Source organism: Neomonachus schauinslandi, chromosome 16 (genome assembly GCF_002201575.2).
Source record: "Neomonachus schauinslandi chromosome 16, ASM220157v2, whole genome shotgun sequence".
Lineage (NCBI taxonomy): Eukaryota > Metazoa > Chordata > Mammalia > Carnivora > Phocidae > Neomonachus > Neomonachus schauinslandi.
In genome coordinates this window covers 47177496-47199264 of record NC_058418.1, presented here as the reverse complement: position 1 = coordinate 47199264, position 21769 = coordinate 47177496, and the positions used below count along the sequence as shown (strand labels likewise).

General features: G+C 52.9%; 1 protein-coding gene across 1 annotated transcript in view; it reads left to right on the top strand.

Annotated features, from left to right (window-relative positions):
• The window catches only part of FA2H (fatty acid 2-hydroxylase), a 48916-nt gene extending 28452 nt beyond the window's left edge, over positions 1 to 20464 (top strand). Inside the window, exons 3-7 of the mRNA XM_021702984.2 lie at positions 8520 to 8662; positions 9265 to 9371; positions 15713 to 15885; positions 17324 to 17576; positions 19017 to 20464. Coding sequence (XP_021558659.1) covers positions 8520 to 8662; positions 9265 to 9371; positions 15713 to 15885; positions 17324 to 17576; positions 19017 to 19096 — 756 coding nt within the window. The 3' untranslated portion in view covers positions 19097 to 20464. The remainder of the gene's footprint in view (positions 1 to 8519; positions 8663 to 9264; positions 9372 to 15712; positions 15886 to 17323; positions 17577 to 19016) is intronic.
• Positions 20465 to 21769: the final 1305 nt, after the last annotated feature.

Sequence of the window (21769 nt, the reverse complement as noted above, 5' to 3'; positions counted from 1 at the left end):
AATGGGACAAGGACCCCGGAAGCTGTGGAGTCAGCTGTGGAGGGAGATGAGGAGGGGTTGGAGAGAGGGCAGGACCAGAGAGTGAGCTGCAGGGTGTCCAGCTTAGGGCTCAGGGGCCAGTGGATGGGACCAAAAGGAGCGGTGAAGAAGGATCGTTAGGGCCAGCATCTGTGTGCCTGGCTTGGGGGTTGAGTGTTGGAAAGAAAATACTCTGAGGAGAGAGCCGACCAGGGCTGGGTGCATATGGGCAGCCCTGTGGTGCAGTGGCAAGAAAGAATCATCCTGGAAGGGACGGGGCTGTCGTTAAGAGGCTGCCTGGGGACAAGCAGATCCTGCATTGCTGGCCCTGCCTGCCCCCGGGAAGGGTCCTCCGAGTCTCCCCAGGCTACAGGTTCTAGGCTGACCCGAGCCATGTCACTGCATGAGGCAGGGAGAGGAGAAATCAAGTCCTGTTCCGTCATTACGCCAGGCCCCCCGTCCCCACCAGAGGGGAAGAGGGGCCTCCCGCCTGCCTCCCCTCCCAGGCCCTGCTCCTGGCTTCTTGCCGTCACAGCCTGACTCACCTTCCCTGCTCCTGTGTCATTCTCTTTCACACGCTTTTCTCTCTTCCTCCTCCCCCTCCTCCTGTGTCTCCGCGCTGAGACACACCATGGAGACCTGCTCTGGCAAGGGCCCCCCACCCCCCAGCCCCACTGGGGGCAGTGGGGGTCAGCACAGAGAGTTGGGCTTCCCAGGGAAAGGGAACAGTGCTTTGCTAGCTTTTTCTTATTTTTGATTTCATCTACCACATGGTCAATCCCAGCCCCTTTTGGGGAGTGGAGATGCTGGGAGAGCCCCCAAGTCCCTGGTCTGATTTAAACCCTACATCTGTTTCTGCCGCAGGCCAGGGGCTTGGGTGGGTCCGTTGGGTCTGGACCTTGAGGAGCCGTGGAGAGAGGCCAAGAAGGCGGTAGCTTTGCCTCGGCGGGGCTTCCCCGGGCCAGGGGTGGACTTGCACACCCTTCCTGGGGCAGAAGGACTTGCCAGAGTTAACCCTTAGTGTTTTGCATTCAACGGGAGCCCCTCTGGGTGCTGCCAAGGAAGGGAGTCTTAGCTTCCAGAACCCAGCCTCCCTAGCCCTAGAAGCTGGAGGAGGAGTAGGCTGAGCTGGAAAGAGTGATGGGAAACATAGAAGGGGTACGAGGGCAAAGGGTGGAAAGTTCTAAAAAGGCAGCAGAAAAGGCCCGGAAGGGGTCCAGAGTGCCCCGCCCTGTTTAGAGGTGCGGTGTGGTCAGACTTCCAGGTTCCATGTGGGATTTTACTGGAACAATTTCTAAATCATTCCTTCAATCACTCGGCGGGGCAGGATCCAAGCTTCCTTGTGGGATGAGAAACTACACTGTGGCTTCTCACCCTACATTATGCCGTACTTGTCTCTCCCTCTGTTCTGGAACCCAGCCAGCCTGGAGCTTGCCCGGGTACAGGTGGCCCTGGCTTCTAGGCACACCTGTCCTATTTGTCGCACTGAATCTTTTCACCACTGACCGCCCCGCCCCCACCCACGGCAGCCTCCTCCACCCTTCCCACTTTGGGGGCCAGCCTGCCAGGAACCAGATAGAACTGGTGCGGTTTGAGGGGTTTGCAGAACCCCCTGGGCAGCGGGGTTAGCACTGAATTAACGCTTCTTTTATTGAGCTCTAACCACATGCCAGACACTGGGCAGGGCAGTTTAAATATATGATCTATTATCTGATTTAATCCTTTCAGCAACAGGACAGGATAAGGATGAGAATGATCCTGATTTAACTAATGAGGAAAAGCCGAAGTCTCTGGCCCAAAGTGACTCTGCTAGTTGGCTTAGCGGCCCAGCCCGTGGTTACTGAGGAGCCCCCTCCCTTGCTGCGTATCCTGGATCCCTTCCACCCTGACAGCGGGCCCAGAAGAAGAGCCTGCGGCCTGTCCTGGGAGGGGGGCTGGCAGAAGGGAGGGAGGAGGCTGAGGTTCAGGCTTTTACCTCATCCTGCCTTGGGCGAAGCCCGAACTGTTCCAACAGACCGCTCCGGCTACCAGTGGGTGAGGCCCATTCTCTTCCCCTCGGAAACAGGTAGAATCATCCAGCCAGGGGTCTTACAAAGCCATATGCAGCAGTAGGCTTTCCAACCCCACGTCCCCTACACACACACACAGCCCCACCCACATAATCCTTGGAATCAGGGGCCGCTCCAGGGGTCCCCAGGGCCTACGCAGATGTTGATGTGGGCTATGTGGGTTTAACCTTTCGGGACCCTCAGATAAGTCCCTGAGAACTGGGGAGAAGAGCGCCTGGATCAGAACAAGGGCCCTCTTGGTCAGCCCACATCTGGGGAAGGGTCAACCTCAACACTGCGGGTGCAGGCCTGACTCACCTCCCGACACCCTGTCCCCTGGTCACCTTGGGCCTCCTTTCTCACCTTGACCCTCCCCAGGGTCGGCATTGAGAGAGTTCAGCTGCCCAGAGAGACCCCCAGAGACCTCCTCAAGGCTGTCCTTGTGGGGCCCAGGTCTCCCGAGTCTCTTCCCTGCTCACCGCCTTGCCCGGAGCTCCTGGCCCCTCTTCTGCAGTGCTCAGCGGTGCTTAGAAAATACCTGCCCCCAGAAGGGAAAGAGGCAGGTGCGCTGGGTGGGCTCTGCCCTCTGTATCCCTGCGAGGGCAGTGGATGGGGCAGGTGGGGGGCGGGGGGGGGGGACAGGACATATGCCTGGGTGGCCACACCCAGCTCCAGGTCTGTTTATCTGCAAGATGGAGGAAATTATTCCCACCCAGTACGTGGGTTTATTAGGAGGATCTGGAAATGTAGGAAGGGGTATAGAAAGTGTGCTGCTGGTGAAAGACCAGCCAACCTTGCTTTGGGATGGGCAGGTGCCTCTGCTGTTCTTTAGCCCCAAGGATTGAGGTCCCACTGACTTTCTGTATGACATGGCCATACCTTCTCTCTCTCTCTCTGGGGTCTGGCCCTTCACCCCTGCTTCCCGGCCACACTCATCTCTGAACCCTCATGGGGGGAAGCCTGAGGCTGCCACTTCCCCTGGGTACAAGGAGGAAGTGGGTGGACTGGAACTGCCTCTGTGGACTTGAGCTTGTCCAGCTGGGGGCCCCCGTTAGACTGTACAGGACGGGCCTGCAGCCACCCCTTAAGGCCCCTGTGGGGCCCTCCAAGCCCTGTGCTGGGGAATTCACAGCCATGGGGGGCCTGAGCCAGCTGATAGGAGGCCTCCCGGCCCTGTGGTTGAGACCTCGGACTCTGGAGCTGGGCTGGCTTGGGTGCAGGTCCTGTCTGCAGCATAGACCATTGAGCATCTGACCTCAGTCTCCTCATCTGTAGAATGGGGTCATCTCGGGCTCTAGCTCTCAAAATCACAGCTCGTGTAGGATAATGGACATGAAGGCTAAGCCCAGGGGCCTAGGACAAGGACAAAGAAACAGTAGCTGGGATTCCGGTAGAGCTTCTTGTCCTCACTCTTCTCCTTAGGTCATGGCTGTGGATGTGGGAGGCACTTTGGGCCAGCGGCCCCCTCTCCTCACATGTGCCCTGTCTGGGGCAAAGCAGAGTCCCCACTCGCCACTCCTGAGCTGGGGCGGCCCCTGGGAAGAGTTCTGTGCCACCTCGTCCCTGTGCTGCCTGGGAGGAGGGGGACCTGGGGGACAGAGGAGGCCCCCTTCCAACCCTGGTAGCATGCAAGCCCTCCCGTGCTCCCTCTGGGCAGCAGGCTGCCCTTTCCCCCTGCAGGCCTTGCTGCATTCCAAACATAGCCCAGGAGAGCCCTCCCCCTCCCTTGGGTCAGGGGCAGAGCTGGGTGGGGGAGGGGAGTAGGACTTGGGCCAAACTTACCCCCATTTGCATGTGTTTCCTGGGGCCCAGCCTGTTGCACAGGATTTTTGAGTTCATTAAAGGACCCCCACCCCCACCCTCAACAAGCAGTTTCTGGGTGTATCTTCACCTTCATCCACACAGCTTTAACTGGGTACCCCTGAGTGAATCCCTTGCTGTCTCTGAGCATCAGGCTCCACGTCTGTAAAAGGAGGATTTGCTATTGGGAAGGTAGCTATGGAAGCCCCCAGTGCCTGGGAACCGGAAGTGTGGTCAGGGGTCTGTTCTCGCCTCCTTTTCCCCACTCAGCCTCATGCAGAAGCTACAGACTGTTGCCCGTGTTCCTTGTGTCCCAGAGCCTGAGGAAGTAGGGGTGGGAAGGGTTCAGGACCAGGTGCTGGGAGGGGGAAGAAGAGAGCCATTTGTCTGGGAGGACTAAGGAGCCAAGGGATCATTAGCCAGGGTGAAGGGGAAGTGGAATTTATTTGGATTCCCATCTTCCCATCCCATCAGATTCTGAGCTGTGCTCTTTTACCATCCTCCCTTCTCAAGAGCAGTTCCCAGACAGGTGCCATGTTGGAAATGACCCAGTAAGTGAGTGAGCGGTGCTGGACGTATTAGGACCCAGCTGAGACTTTCTCTGTCAGTGATCAGGACGGGAAGAGAATTGAGAAAAGACACCTCGTCAGTGCATCTACTGTCTAAATCAAGGTTGAGCATATGGTGAATGTCCCATCCCCAAGGAGACTGTGTGGAGGGAAGACTGGGCTGGGGAGTAGGTCAGAGGCAGCCTTGCAACCAACTCTAGACAGCAAGTCTGCCATTTGTACAGTGGCCAGTGACCGCTGGTCTACCCAGGAAGGAACCAAAGTCATCTCCAAAGACCAGATGGGCCACAGGACATCGAACAGGAGACCCCTGTGTTCAAGGGGGTGGGGGGCTGAGGGGGCTGGCCCTGACTACCACACCTGAAAACAACCAGCCCTCCTGTCTTCTGTCCTATTGTTCTGTTCTCTGCAATAGGGTGTACGATTCAGGCTAGAATCCCGGTTTGCTGCTCACCTAGACATTCTTCCTGTGTCGCAACTGAATTAAGCTTACAAGTCCTATGGTGTTTTCTACTCACTTTATGAACTAAGGGCAAAATGGATCAATAGGTAAAAATTTGCCCACACCACTGCTAGGCTGAGAGAGGGGCCTGCCTGGCCATACCACTGTGTTATAGCTAGAAACATTCACTGTCTAAGTTAGCTTAGTTTGAATTACGTGTACAAATGAAAAAAGGCATTGAATGTTGTGTGTAACATGTGAAAATGGAACATAGAAAATCCAGGGGTTTCATTCAAGATAGATGGTGATAAGTTAAGGATGCATATTATCCTTAGAGCAGCAACTGTGGGAAAAATACAAAAGGGCATAGCTAAAAAGCCAATAGAGATTATAATATAGACTATTTCAGGGCACCTGGGTGGCTCAGTCGGTTAAGCATCTCTCATCAGCTCAGGTCATGATCTCCGGGTCCTGGGATTGAACCCCACATCAGGCTTCCTGCTCAGCAGGGAGTCTGCTTCTCACTCTCTCTTTCTCTCTCCCCTCCCTATTACTCGTTTTCTCTCTCTCTCAAATAAATAAAATCTTTTAAAAAAATATTTCTAAATACTTGATTAATGCAAACAAGACAAGAAAGGAAGGCAGAGGAGACAGTAGAAAAGAAACAGCAAGATGGTAGAACTACCCGAGCATTAAATGTAAATGGACAAAACACTCCAATTAAAAGGTGGAGATTGTCTGACTAGATTAAAAAAGCAAGACCCAACTATATGCTGTCTTCAAGAGATGCACTTTAAATGTAAAGACATATGCAAGAGGAAAGTAAAAGGGTGGGAAAAGATAGACCATGCAAACACCAAGCGTAAAAAAAGCCCAGTAGTGGTTCCATTAAAATCAGACAAAGTGGGCTTTGGGACAAGGAATATTACCAGGGACCAAGATGGCTATTACCCAATGATAAAGGAGCCAATTCATCAAGAAGACATAACTGGGCAACCTTGGGCAAATTACCCAGCTTCATTTCCCATCTGCAAAATAGCAATAATAACAGTACCTGCCTAGTTAGGGGTATGGTGAGGATCAAATTATTTAATCCCTTCTTTTTCTTTTTTTTTTTCCTCAAATTATTTAATTCATATAACATGTTTCGAACCTTGCTTGGCACATGACAAATGCTCTGCGAACGTTAGTTCTCAAGGTAATTGCAGTTGGGACAAAACCTCAAGCTCTCACCATGACTCTGGCTTTGCTTCCTTTGAGGTGGGGCTCTGTGGGCTGCTGCAAGATAAGGTAAATACAGGCCACTAGCTGGTTCCTCCAGTCCTTTTTCTGGGTAGTGGTGGTGCTGTGTGCGTGCATGTGTAGAGACATGAGGCAGAGGAATGGAGAGAATGAGACAGGCTGCACCCAGTGAATCTCTTTGTTATGAGACCCAAGGAAGAAAGTCAAGGAGGCATGGGGACTGGGGCCAGGAAGGGAGCAGGCACCAGGTGGAGTTGGGGTGATTGCCTGGTATGACTGGTGCTGAGTGGGATGGCTCCAGGCTGACCTGAGTCATCTCCTAGCCTGAGAAGCAGGAAGGCAGCCACTACGTGGGAATTACCGAGTTCACATGGCAGGAACCACAAAGAACTTTGGGCCTTTCCCCCAGGTCACTTGCACAGAAGAATGCCCAGTGAATCCCCTGCTTGCCCCAAGGCCCCTATGGCCCTGCTCCAAGGCAGTGACAGTGGGTCTGGTTTCACCTGTGGCAGGGCTGGGAGATCTGCTAAAGCTATGCGAGCTTTGGCAGGGAGGTCTGGGCAAGGATGACATTGCAGCCAGGGATGCGGGAAAACAGGTCTCTGAATCACTGTTGACTCCTTCTCCCAGGCTCGAGAGCTCTCCCTCCATGTACACCTCCTTTTCCTCTCCTTTACTCTCCTGACACTATCTCTCTTCTCACCCTCAGTGGCCGCCTACCTCCCTTATATTAGAGATTTACTGGCACCCACCACTCACTGGGCACATCTCACCCTCTCTCCTATTGTGGGTGGTAGGTCAGAGCACACTGGCTTTATAGAGGTGAGAGCCTAGGAGCTCCAAGAGGTAAAGGCACTTGCCCACTTCTGATAAATGGCAGAGTCTGTCTTTGAAGGTGGTCCCTCACTACAAATTAATTGTTCTTTACCAGTTTTAGTTTACTGATTTTGGTCCAGATTAATCTTCTTCAACACACGGACTTTCAGAAATCTTTAAGAGCTTCCCATTGCCTAGAGCTGCAGCTTCCAAGTTTTTTTGATCTTGCATCCCTGTGAGTAAAACATTTAGAGCACATTCTCCATTCTATGTCCATTTTAATTTTCTATAAATTATTTGCATGTGCTAATGTACTCTTGTATCATGTACATTAGAAAATACTCATATGTGGTTTAAAGATGAGATAAATATATCACAAATAGAAGGAGTCTCTAATATTCTCTCCCTGCATCTGTGGATCAGCCTGTGAGTACCCCTAGGATATGTATACATCCCTACCTTGGAAACAGTTGGCCTGGAGGAAAAAGTGCCAAGTCGTGGGCCTGGTACGGGGTGTTCTGCCATCTAACGCTGTCAGCAGATTTCTTTCTACTGCCCTGCGGATCAGTGTCAAGGTACCAGGTGGCCCACAGTCATTCTCAACTCCGTGTCTCCCTCTACACCCTTCCCCTCTCCTCCTTTCCTAGTCCTCCATGTTGTGTGAGCTTTAGCCCAGCGCCTGGGTTTTCACAAAGTCTTTCCCTTCAACCCTGGACCCAGGCATTTGTACCAGTCATTCTGCCTCCTGATCTCAGCCTACCCGCATCACCACTAAACAAACTATCTCGCCTGGCATGTTTCGTGTTGCCGAGCACTTTAGGCAGGTACTATTATTATTACTTCCATCTCATAGCTGGGGAAGCTGAAGCTCAGAGAGGTCAAGTAATTTGCCCAAGGTCACACAGTAAGTGATGGAGCCAGGATCTGTACCTGGACCTGACTCTAGAGTCTACTCTGATTAAGCACTAAGCTAGATAAAGCAAAGATGGTCATTTATATTCCTGTTTATTTTTCTCAGCAGCTTGCATAAAAAATACATACACACATGAAATATCAAGCAAATTTTTGAATGAATGAATCACTCAACATCAAGAAGAAAGCCCATGGTAAAAGGGAAAAGGCCTCTTTTATTACCAGTACAGAATGTATTGGTTCCTGTACCTAAAGAGTCCTGGGAAGGACTTCAGGCTTCAGGCGTGGCTGAATCTGGGTGTGCAGGTGTCGTCACCCAGATTCAGTGTCTCCAGCTCCCGGTTTGGCTATCCTCTGTGTTAACCAAGTCCTCAGGTAGGCTCTGCTAGCAACTCCAGGGTCATGCCCTGCCAACTTAGCATCTCCAGCAGGAAGAAAGAAAGGGTGACGGCTCATTGCACCAGCTCAGGTCATGGGCCTGTCTTAGATCATATTTCCATGACCAGGGGGGCTGACATGAGGGGCTTGGTCAGTTCTGGGATCATCAAAGTGGAAGGGTGGGTCGTGCCATACAGATCCCGCGAGCTGAGGTGGCGGATGGGGATTGGGATATTGGAAGAACGAGTGTGCACAGGTGTGAATATCAAGTCCACTTGACTTTGTCTCTTGCAGGATTTGGTAGACTGGCGGAAGCCCCTACTGTGGCAGGTAGGCCACTTGGGAGAGAAGTATGATGAGTGGGTCCACCAGCCAGTGATCAGGCCCATCCGTCTCTTCCACTCTGACCTCATCGAGGCCCTCTCCAAGAGTGTCTGGTGAGCCCTGCTCTGGGCCCATGGTGGGCTGTCCCTCTCTCCCTGACGCTGCCAGTCAGATACAGAAGGGGAAGGGGCAACTGGGGCCCTCCCCAGAGCCCAGAGCTGTACTATAGCTCTTGGGGGATAGTGGAACATGCCATAGACATAATCCATTCCTCTGCATGGCTTGTCCATTGAGTGAGTGGCAACCTAACATGTAGCCAGGAACCACTTTCAATGTCACCCCTGTTCTAGTCCAAACTCTTTTTGAGGATTTTCCAGCTTCTAAAGCCCATGGGAATTATTTTGCCTGCAATTGGCTCCTTTTCCACAAGAGGTCAGCATCTATCCAGCTGCACAGAGTCTAGCCACAGGCATGCAGTTCTTTTCTGCCAATAACTTCTCTCCGAGAGAGAAGCAGATAGACTTACAGTCTCTCTCTTCTTTTCTCCTCCCCGCCCCAAAGCAGTGTCCCTTTGGCCCTATGTCTCCATATGCTTTCTGTATAGGCTTTGGTCTCATTTATCCCTTCCTCTAGTTGAGAGATGCATCTCTGGGGAAGCTGGACGCTGTCGAGCCCCAGTGCGTGTATCTCTCTTACCCTGATGGCTCTCCTGCAGGTACAGTGTCCCTATCATCTGGATGCCCCTGATGCTGTACCTCAGTTGGTCCCACTACCGAACCCTCGCTCAGGGCAACGTTCGACTCTTCGAGTCCTTCAGCACAGGTAATGTTGGTTCCTTCCCGGAGGCAGGAGATTGCAGTGCCGTCTCCAGTCCTGAGTTTCGAAGAACATAGAACCCCAAGCCACATCCCAAACATTTGTAGATGAGACCTATCTGTAGCAATAGACTTCCAAAGAACAATGTCGGGCTCCCCCCACCCCAACCCCAAGTGGATAAAGGAAACAAAACAAAACAAAACCAGCAACATGTTAGCAGAAACCAAATGAAATCATTTCATAGCAGTAAAGGAGAGGGCTTCTTGCTGAGTCTAGTGCTGGAAAATGTGTGACTTGGGATGGTCAAGAAACTGAATGAAATCATTTCACTAGGTGCACAGCCGGGAGCTGGACTCACAATGCTCTGCGCACACAGCACAGATTAGAACCTGGGCGAGAAAGATGTGGGAGTATCCTACCGTGTTCCCTGGGCAAAGGCCCATGCAGCAGAACCCCTGACCGCTGCTGAGCACTTACCACAGGCCAGGCCGACTGCTTTCCAGGGACCATCTCCCTTAACCCTCCCAGCCTTCCCTCGAGAGAGATACTGTCATCATGCCCTTTTAGAGATGAGGAGATGGTGCGCCTCAGACAGGTCAAGTGAGGGATTCAGGTCATGTGGCTAGGACGGGCTTGGGTGTGGCCACTTCTGCCAGCCTGCCTCCCAAGCTTACTGCCCTCCTTGTGCGCCTAGGAACAAGCCACCTGCCCAGATGGTCTCCTGCCCTAGCACAGCCGGCCTCGGGGAGGTGCCTAGCCCCCAGGGGGTGGCTCAGACCGAGGCGAGGTTGGGGGACAGGCAGGAGAGGGCTGCTGGGAGTCGTTGAGGTGGGCTTTTCTCTCCTGATGGCATGTCACGTTCCTGACTGTGAGCCGTCAGAGCCCCCTCCCCACCCCGCCAGACACACTCCAAGGCTTCGTTCCTGCCCATCTCTGCTGGGAGTGGCAAGCTGAGGGCCTGAATGGCTTAGGCAAGAGGGGCCAGGAGGCCGCAGTGGTGAGAGCCTCTGTTGTCCCAGCTGGCCCAGGCTGCGGTGGGAGATGGCCAAGCTGCAGGAAGCCCCCCAGTGCCCGGAACTGCTCCCGCACACCGTGGGTTAACGCGCCCGCCCTGCAAGCCAAGGTTACCCTTTTCTGCCCACGCTGAATAGCTCAGGCACAGCACGGGGCTTGTTGCTCAGAAGGGCTGCTCACTGAATCGCCCACTGTCCACCCGGCGCTGCTCTAACAATCACCAACAGTGGCCGGGCCGCCAAGGCTGGCAGCCGGAGGGGGTGGGGGACGCCAGAGCTTTGGCCCAGGTCCTTCTGCACGATTCCTCCAGAGATGCCACTCGGTACCAGCTCCGGCCGGATGGGCCGACAGGGCTGATGCTGGGGTGAGGGGGCGGGCAGAGACTTGACCTATAGGAGGGGACTCTTCTGCGTGCAGGGAGAGTGATTTGAGGGCTGGGTCCGAAGGCAGGCCTCTGCAGAGAGCTGAACTGTGCTATCTGATAGAGGTCCAGGGTAGAGTTTGTGCCTGCAAGGCCAGCAATGATTGCATGAGAGAGAGGTGTCCACAGCCCTCCCTCATCCCCTAACTCATCAAGCGAGGCACAGACCCCATGCAGAGAGGACAAGAACCACAGAAGGAGGGGAGGGGATGCTCAGCAGGGTCCCAGTGCAGCTGCTGGACAGAGGGTACACGGGAATACAGGCAGACAAGTCAGGGTGCCAAGGAGCCGGAGAAGCTGAATGGAGGTACCAGTTCAATGCTGAAATTCCTAGACGCGTGTGTGAAAATGCTTGGAAAGGCAGAGGGGTTCTGCAAATTTAGGATGGCCCCCAGAGTGGTTCCTGGGAGCAGGTTCAGTGAGGACCACGCCAGAACCATGGCCAGGCAGCACCCTTGGGTTGCAGGCCACCCCCTTGGGATGCAGGCCGCCACCGGGACTCTGTGGTGGGAGCCCGAGCAAAGGTCAAGACCAAAGTCTGTGGCCAGGGAATGTTCCTGCGTGTCCAGTCCCTTCCCTGCTTCCAAGAGAGCTAAGCAGCAAGGTAGGGCTCCTGCACTGTGGGAGGGGGGAGACGGGAGGCTGGGCTGGGAACCTCCTTCTTCAACCAGGGACCCTCCAGAGCTCTGCAAGGAGCATCAAGACAAGGTGGGCACAAGTTAGAACTTAGATGTATTTTGCCTCATACTTAAATTTAAATGGTCCCATTTGAAAATCACAGAGGCTACTTATTATATATGAGGAGCATATTATTATCAGTATTAATATATAATTATATATTAGTCTTACTATATAATATATATCCTCATCATATAATCAGGTATTTTGTTTCCTCCATCCTAACAACAGCCTTTCATGGTGGGTAGGATATTTTACTGTTGAGAAAACACCGAGGTGGTGCAGAGCCAGGATTTGAACCCAGGTCTGCAAATCCAAAGCCTGTGCTCAGTGTAGTTCACCAGGGTGTTCTGAAGGACCCCCAGAGGTGTCAGAGCTTCCCCGGAAGGAGGGCTTTCTTTCCTACCTGAGCAGCCCCACCAAGGTCGGACGGCCTCTCACACAAAGCTGTTAGGCAAGCATCTTGTACCAAATGTGGACACAGCTTAGGTTGTCATCCTGATGAACTTCCACCCACTGAGCTCACCTCTGTGGGACAGTCATCTGCAGAGCTGCAGGTTAGGAACAAGTGGACTGAGGAGCAAGCCAGACTTCGGGTGCCAATTGCTAGGGATTTGGCTGGTAGGCCCTGGGTGGGGGAGGGGTTGCAGAAGGCCACTGCTCCCTCCCCCAACCCCACTGAGTCAGCAGTCAGCAGTATGGTCCCATTTGAGAAGCCTTCAGGTCTCTCTTATGGTTACTGCTCACCCTTTCCCCCACCCCTCAGCTCGGCCTGGGACAAAAGGTCAGGTTCACATTGGTCCTTCATTGTTTTGTCGAATGGGGCTGGGCCTAGATTCTGTTTCAAAGAGCCAGAAGGTCACCTCCTCCCCCTGCCTTCCTGGGCTTTCTTCCTTCCTCAGCAGCCACCTGTGGTCATCCATGAGGGGCCCACTCTGCCCGTAAAATGGAGACGAAGGGTAAAACAGCCACAGTGCAGCGTGAAAAGCATGATGTGAAGGGCGGGGCAGGAGCTCCGAAACCAGCCCAGGTGGGGATAAAGGGCATCTTCGGAGGCTTCTCGAGGCAGACACCTGGGCTGAATCTCCAAGGATAAGGGGGCAGGGAGGGAAGTAAAGAAAATATGAGCAAAATTAGGCATATGGCGAGAGTGGGGAGGAAGGAGGATGAGGTACATCTAAGGAGCCACAAGGGCTCTGATTTGGCCCCAGGACAGGTGGACAGGGAAACGAGGCAGCGATGTGGCCAGCAGCACGGGTCTCGAGGGACTTTGAGTGCCCTGCTGGGGGTTTGCACTTTACCTTAAAGGTAATGAGGCACCATTGAAGAGTTTGAACAGTGCACGGACACAGGGGATTGGGATGGGAGGCAAATGCCTCATTGGGCAAGAGGTGATAAGGTGGTAGGAGATTTAAGAGCAGTGAATTGACCGGAGACATTTTTTAAAATTGAGATGAGAATCCCATAACATAAAGTTAACCATTTTAAAGTGATCAATTCAGTGGCATTTAGTACATTTGTGACGGGGTACAACCACCATCTCGGCCTAGTTCCAGAACATTTTCACCACCCCAAAAGGAAACCCTGTGCCCACTGAGTAGTCGCTCCCCATCTCCCCTTCCCTCAGCCCCTGGTAACCACCAAATATACCTTCTGCCTTCGTACATTTGCCAATTCTGGACATTCCATACAGGTGGAATCGTACAACATGTGGACTTTCATATCTGGCTTCTTTTACTTTGCCAAGAGATGTTAAAGAGGGAGAACCCACAGGGGTTGGTGCCTGGGTGGATGCAGGAGGGAGGGATAAGTTAAGCCAACATGTGGATGTTGGAACCTCTGGCTGAGGAAGAAACCCAAGAGGAGCAACCTAGGGTGACAGGATGGGCAGGAAGAAGTGGAGGAAGATTGGCCTCACTTCACAGCTGTTGACTTTGGGGGCCTGTGGACAGCCATCTGGAGGTGCCCAGGAGCCAGTGGCTGTCCAGGACCAGGATGAAGGTGGAGGTCTGGGTGGGGATGGAGGTGGCGGCGGGGAGGGGTGGCCTGTGGGTGTGGCCGACTTCCAGGATCCAGTAGAGAGTGTGCGAGAGTAGAGGATCAAGGCTCTGATGCTGGGGACAGAGGCAGCATTTCCATGATGGCACCTGACAAGGGGCATCTAGAGAAGAGGAGAAAAGCCAAGTGACCCAGCAGGCGGGGAAAGGAGCTGTGTATTCTAACTATATCGGTCCTAGATCCTTCAAGAATCTGAGAAGCTGTGGACGGGCTCCCCTGAAACAGCACACAAAAATCAGAAGATTAAATTTAGTTACGATATGACCCAGGAACTTCACTCCTAGGCTTATCCCCAGGACAATGGAAACCACGCCCACACAAAAACTTGTACTTGAATGCTCATAGCAGCATTTACCGTAATAGCCCCAAAGTAGAAACAGCCCAGATCTCCATCAACTGAGGAACGGATAAACAGAGGTGGTACATCCATACAAATGGAAAAATATTCGGCCTTGAAAAGGAATGAAGTCCAGATCCATGCTACAACATGGATGAGCCTTGAAAATAGTATATGTTAAAAAAGCCAGTCTTAAAGGCCACACATGGTAGGATTCTGTTTTTTTTTTTTTTTTAAAGATTTTATTTATTTATTTGAGACAGAATGAGAGAGACAGAGAGCACATGAGAGGGGGGAGGGTCAGAGGGAGAAGCAGGCTCCCCGCCGAGCAGGGAGCCCAATGCGGGACTCAATCCAGGGACTCTTTTATGAGGGCACTAGTCCTGTTCGTGATGGCTCCACCCAGGATCATGACCTGAGCCGAAGGCAGTTGCTTAACCAACTGAGCCACCCAGGCGCCCTAGGATTCTGTTTACATGGAGTGTCCAGCATAGGCAAATCTATAGACCAAAAGCAGGTTTGTGGTTTCCAGGGGCTGGGAAACAGCAGGAGTGCGGAGGAATGAGGAGTGACTGCTAACAGAGACAGGGTTTCTTTTTGGGGTGATAGAAATGTTCTAGAATTGACCGCTGGTTGGTTGCACAATACTGAATATATGAAAGAAACCACTGAATTGTACACTTTAAGGGGGTGAATTGTAGGATATGTGAATTATATTTCAAGAAGGCTGTTATTTTTCAAAAGGGAGAGGAAGCCTGGCCAAAGCAATGGCTTATGGAGCAAAGTATAACTCGGAAGGAGAATAGGCGTGGAGAAAACAGTGACCAGAGCTGGTGTCCCTGTGAAGCCAAGAGTGAATGGGGACAAGAAATGAGAGCTTCCAAGACTGTCATCAGAGGGTTGGGGGTGGGGAACCTCACACTTGATGACAAGTCCATCTCTCCGGTCTTCTGGTCTCCAGGCGAATCATCTTCAGGTTTTCCACATCTCCCTCGTATGCTATGATTTCAAGTCTTGTCTGTTGAGATTTCTGTACTTGGGTTTTTCTGTCCCTCCTGCCCCTCCCTCCCGCATCCCTTTTTGTTAAAACATCTTTCATCAATAGTCCCCTGGTCTTAGTTGGGGTCATCCCTCCCTCTCCCCAATGCCACTAAAGCAAGGTCACCCTTCCCAGGCATGTCAGCCATTTGGACTGCTTTAACAAAACATCGCAGACTGGGTGGCTTATAAAAAACAGAAATTGATTGCTCAGAGTTCCAAAGACTGAAAGTCCAAGATCAGGATGCCAGCCTGGTCAGGTGAGGGGCCCCCTTGCAGGTCCCAAACTTCTTGTTGTATCTTCACATGGCCGAAACAGGGAGGAGCTCCGTGGGGTCTCTTTTATGAGGGCACTAGTCCTGTTCGTGATGGCTCCACCCTCATGACCTAAGAGCCCCCCAAAGGCTCCACCTCCCAATACCTTCCCATTGGCAGTGAGGTTTCGGTTCACATAAGAATTTGGCGGGGAGGACACTCAGACCACAGCACCAGGGAAATTTCCAGCACTGGCAACAGCTGCTCCTCTTAGTCCCCCTAAGGAAGATCTCAGACCTCTGGCCGGCAGCACCATTGTTCCCTGAGAGGACCCCTCCCAGCCCAGGACAGATCCTCACGGCCTCCTTCCCATTTTGACCCAAGAGCCCCATCAGTGTGGCCCGGCCCCATAGCTGCTGGATGGAGAGCAGCTACTCCCAAGGTGATGGGGCAGAGAGACAGGACGCCTGGAGCCACCAGCCATCACTGCCCCCCGGGGCCGTCTGCCCTGACTCTGGCCTCTCTCTCTCTCCTGCCATTCTGCAGAGTACTCGGTAGCCATGCCTGAGTCTGTGTTCCCGGGCCTCTTCGTGCTGGGGATGCTCCTCTGGAGCCTGCTAGAGTACCTCATCCACCGCTTCCTGTTCCACATGAAGCCCCCCAGCGACAGCCATTACCTCATCATGCTGCACTTCATCCTGCACGGCCAGCACCACAAGGTGAGCGGGGCAGGCTCCCGCCTGGGGCCTGGCAGCTGTCCCCAGCGCAGGGGGGCCGTGGGTCTTTGTGGGGGTCAGCTGGGGAGCAAGAGGCAATCAGGGCACTCCATGTTGCTCGGAGGGGTGACTGGGTCCCCATCTGACCCGGGCGTGGGCTTCGAGAGCGTGCGTGCCTGCCCACTGTCCTTACTAATGCCAGGCACGCTGCAGGTACATTTCAGAGATCATCCTCACAGCAACGAGTTCATTCATTCATTTGACAGATGTTTACCCAGTGCTCACCATGTGCGGGCACTGTTCTAGACACCTTTGGACAAAGCAGTAAAAAGTCGTGGCCCTTGGGGAGTTTCCTTCTGAAGATGGTGCCACAGTTCTCCCCATTCCACAGAGCAGCAAACTGAGGCTTGGAGAAATTAAGAAACTGAGGAACTTGCCCAGAGTCACACCTGGCACAGCCAGGAGGTTGTGCCCCGTTCTGTGAACTCCAGAGTCCGTGCGCTCAACCCTCCACCACCCTGGGGCTCTTCGGGGACAGACAGTATGTTATCCAGAGGCTGGGAGCAGAAGCCAGGGCTGACCGAGGAGGCTGCATCCCCCTGGCTGCCTCTCAGTTCCTGCATCTCAGTTCCTGCACGGTGCTGTTCTCTGCCTCTCCCGGGGCATCCCTTCCTTCTTTTCTCCTTCCCCCCTTCCCTCCCTTCCTGCCTCCTCCTTCGAGGAGCTGGTCCTGGGGCGAGGGAGGCCCACATCAGCACATTGCTCTGTGGCTATCACCTGCTTTCTCTTACTCTCCCCCCCCCCAGCCCAGAGAGGATCTGTCTCTTCTCAGAGTACTCACCAAGGCATCTCTGAAATCTTACCCCTATGCCTGGCCCTTGGCTTCTGAAGCTCCAGAGCCTGATGCTTGGCTCTTTTGTCTGGTTCACTGTGACTACACCCCCTTGGAACCAAGAAGGGCTCCCATTAGGATGTAGGGATGGGGAGAACGTATCCATGAACACTTTCAGTACCATTCCTCCCTGTGGGCCTGCATTAACCTCAGCTTGCTGGAGTGCTGCCCTCCCGGACAACGTCAGGCCTCAGTCTGGTGGTAGGGCTCCTCTCTAGCACTTTGCAAATTCCAGAACCAAAGTGGCCTCATGAGCATAAAGCAGGACTCTGAGCCGTGAACATCCCGTCCACCACCATATACTTGGACAGGCTTCCAGGTCCCATCCTGGCTTGGAAATTGGGAGCAGGACAGTCTCTTGAGGGCTCTCAAGCATGGTGGCCTGCCCTCTCCAAGGCCACCGAAGGTGCCAGGCCCCCCCCCATGCATGACGGGCTGCTGCCACCTCGCTGGAATGGGCGGGCTGCTCTGCCTCTATCCTCTGCCTTTCTGAGACTACCGGCAGGCCAGCCCGGCTGTCTTCTGACATGTGAGCCTCTCCATCCACAGGCACCCTTCGATGAATCCCGCCTGGTCTTCCCCCCCGTGCCAGCTTCTCTGGGCATTGCCTTCTTCTATGTAATCCTACGGCTCCTCCTGCCCGAGGCGGTGGGGGGCACTATGTTTGCGGGGGGCCTCCTGGGCTACGTCATCTATGACATGATCCATTACTACCTGCACTTCGGCTCGCCACACAAGGGCTCCTACCTGTACAACATGAAGGCCCACCACGCCAAGCATCACTTTGCACATCAGAAGTCAGGTGAGGCCCGCACATCCCTGCCTCCTCCATTTGCTTACTTATTTATTTGACAGCCACCACTGAGCCCCTAGCAAGGGCCAGGCACTGTTCTGGGTACCAGAGATCCACGGTAAGGCTAGTCTGGGGCTCCCACCCTGCTCACTGGGAGACAAACAGGAAATCAATAAATTAGCAAAGATAATTTTAGGCAGTGTTAAGGGCTACAGAGAAAAGAAACCAACAGGATGTGGGGGAGGGTCCAGCTCTAACAAAATATAATGCGAGTCACAGATGTGATTTTAAATTTTCTAGTAGCTACACTGACAAGTAAAATTAAACACATATAATTAGTTTTTTCTAATTTTTTAAAAGATTTTTATTTATTTATTTGAGAGAGAGAGAAGCAGCATGAGCAGGGGGAGGGGCAGAGGGAGAAGCAGACTCCCCGCTGAGCAGAGAGCCCAATGCAGGACTTGATCCCAGGACCCCTGGGATCATGACCCGAGCCAAAGGCAGACGCCCAACCAACTGAGCCATCCAGGCACCCCAGATATAATTAGTTTTAATAATATATTAAGCCAAATACAACCAAAATATCGTCATTTCAACCTGTAACCAATATAAAAAATAGCTAATGAGATATATTACATTCTTTGTCGTATATCAAGTCTTCGACATCTGGTGTGTACTTTGCACTTAGAGCACATCTCGATTCAAGTGCTAAGTTTTCATTAGAAGTACTTGATATATATTTAGAGTTTATAAAAATTGACTATAAAAAAAGCCAAAAAAGTAGATTCATATATGTGAGTTGTCATAAACGTGCTTAAAAGTTTTCCAGTAACTCAATCAGCACTGCGTTTTCAAATTGAAATTTAAGTCAATTAAGATAAAATGAAATTAGGAATCTAGTGCCTCCACAGCTCTAGCCACGTGGTAGGTGCTCAGCAGCTACATGGGCCAGGGGCTCCCACCTTGGACAGCACAGCACTAGGTTGAGTGGTCCGGGAAGGTGTCTGTGCAGAGCTGTCTTTACAGCTGAGGCGTCCACTAAGAGGAGCCAGCATCCAGTGTCTGGGGAAAGAGTATCCCAGGAACAACAGGTGCAAAGCCTCTGTTCCAGCCTCTGAAGCAGGAATGAACTTGGCATCTCCAAAGAGAAGGAAGAGGCTGAAGTGTGAGAGAGAGAGAGGGCAAGCATCAGACAGGGGCCAGGCTCTCCCCAGAACTCAGGACGGATAAGGAACTTGGGTTTATTCTAATGGCATCCTCGGGAGACTAGAAACACAAGTACTGGGCTCTGGACTTCTGCCAGGATGGCCCTGAGAGTTGGGAAGGCCAGCGGGGACAGATGTTCAAATGTTGCCTATGCGCTGGCCCTCCCCAGGCTCCCTTCCCGAGGAAATCCCTCGCACTTCTTCACCACTGCCTCATATTCTCCCCATTTGTCTCTCTCTCTAGGATATGGCATCAGCTCTAAATTGTGGGATCACTTCTTCCACACCCTTATACCGGAAGAACCCCACCTGAAGATGCAATGACAACTCCCAGCCCCACCGTCCTGCCCTCAGCCCCGCCGTGGCCTCTGCCCCACCCCCAACCCCCATCCAGACCCTGCAAAGAAGGTTTGCTTGGCCAGGCAGGACAGGCTTTGTCAGGCCTTTGTGCCTGGTGGGGGTGCTGGGGAGACCAGGAAGACTGGGACTGACCCTGAGACGGCTCTCCTGACCCACCAAGTAGCTCTCAGGGACTGGCACTTTCCTGGAGCATTCCAGCCTCTCCACAAGCATCCCTGCCCTGAGCCTTAGCCCACGGGACTGCTTCAGGACCTGGTCAACGGGGAATTTTCCAAGGGGAATGAAGGAAACTGACCTCTGGGACCAAGCCTGTGTCCCACCTGTGTCTTACACCTTGGACTCCTAGGACACCCCTCCCCCCCCATGGTGGAGCTGCAAAGAGCAGGTCTGCAGGGCCCGTGTCCTCGTCTTCCCCACCTTCCCTTCCTGGGGAGGGTTTGGTGGCTCTTGCTGTTCTCCTGATGAGTGGACAACACTGAGGTGGATGAAGGGCTCTCACAAGAAGAGACAACATGATGCCTCCCACAGGTCACCTCCAGTTCCTTTGCCCCAGCCAATCACCAGCTGTAGCACCATATGCTTCAGGCTGCAGATCATCCAACACCCACACGCATGGCCCTCACCTGCCTGTGCAGATGGGCCCTGGGTCGTGGCATGGCCTCGAAGCTGACGGGAGCCCAGGCCCCTTTCTTTAGGAACCACCAGCTTCTCTAGCCCTCCTCCCGCCTGCCTTCAGAATCACAAAGCTTTTCCCCAGGGGAGGCTAAAGAGGCCTCTCTGTGGGTGGGAGCCCCACCCCATGTCTGGCCATTCTTGACCTCCACCTGGAATAGGTGGGCCTCTACCCCCCTCACTCAGGACCCTTCCAGCTAGTGCCTCCTTACACCAAGAAGGAGCCTTCCTGCGTGCCTTATCTCCCTCTCCTTTTGCTTCTCTGCACCACCCCCAGCAGATGAGGTTCCCGCCCCTTCTTCCTCATAACCAAAACCCTCACTGCTCATAAGAGAGTCTTATTTATAAACCATATAAATGCCCTTAGTCTGGCCCCAGACCAAGTAGCTGCTCAGACTGCCTTATCTAATCCTGTATGTCAGGCTTATGTAAAAAAATTTTGTCCTGTTCTTGTGTCCTTCTTACCCACAAACCGTTACTACTTGAAATTTTCTGAAAACTCGCGGAGTGTAAAGGCTAAAGAGCAGTGTGAGGGATCCTGGGATTTGTACTGTTTACTGTGGAGTTATTTAAAAATTTCAGAATAAATATGCAAACTACAATTGTGAAATAAAGGTGTAAATAAATTGTATATTTTGAAAAATAAAACCGCTGAAAATCAACAAAGTTTGCTGCTCTTGTTGATGGTGCCTCACCAGATGTCATGGGCTCGGGGAGGGGCGGCCGGCTGGGGGATGGCGGTGGCAGGTCCAGCGGGGAGCGAACATTTATTTTATCACTGACCAGGCTGTGTAGACTTGCGGGAGCATCGTGATGGTAAAAAGCTTACCAACTCTTACCCTCTTATTCGGTCTTATTACTGTTTTAAAATTCTCTGCAGACCACACCGCCCCTCTCTGCTGGCGCCTGGGGTGGAGGTCGGAGGGTTGTCACTCCCACCAACTGCCTGGATACACCACCGCGGAGGCGTTTCTTCTGGGATTTATCAGACCCCAACTGACATGCCCATGGGCTTTCCTAAAACAAAGGGGTAAGGCTGTGACAACAAATGCCCACACTGGGAACTAGAAATTCAGGCTAGCTCAGTGCAGATAAAAGAGTTTCTCAAGAGGTCTTCTCACCCACGTCAGTTCCCTCCTGGGAACCTGTCCTCGACACTCAGTGTCTGATTCAACCGGTCTGGCGGCGGCGGACTGAGTTTGCCCACCCAAAGAGGCAGAACCGGAAGTGGAACGGAACCGGAAGAGGACGGAAGCTAATGTTGGTGAGGCTGGCAACCCGGAAGGAGCCCCGGGGTCGGCTGCCTGTCCCTGCTCCGGACGCCACGCGGGGGCTTTATGCGTGTGGCTCGTGGCCTGGAGGTACGTGCGACCTTTCTGAGCCACCCGTCCCACAGACTCCTGAATCGGGCCCGTGCAAGCGGCAGAAATCACAGCTTCCACTTCCTCGGTGGTGCTGGAGATCTGACCACGGAGCATCACGCCCCAGGGATAGGAGGAAACGAAAAGGAGGAGGGAAGGAAGAGGTTCACTAGGGTACGCGGGCAAGTCCACCGGAGAAAAGTCTAAGATGAGCAAGTTTGAGCAAAAAAATTAATGGGGGGGGGGTGGAACATGTAAAAAGACTGAAACAACGAGTAAGAAACGCCAAAATCCAAGCGAGTTCATAGCGTGGTAATAAGATTTAGGGGGGAAAAATAGTGCAACCAAGCCAATCTATTAATGAAAAGTTCTACTCAGTGAACATTGGACAGATTCCCCCAGAGCTTCTTGTTGTGCCCACTAGAACTTTCCAGGGGGTTAGGAATTTCCACAGAGCCTTCCTTTGGAAGACAGTCAGCCTCACTGTACAGAGAAGAATATAAGTGCCATGAGGCCATTAACCTCAAGCGAGTTGGCATTCATAGTGCATTCCCTACTCGGTGACCATCAGGTAGAGTCCAGGGATTTTATTATCAAGTGCAAG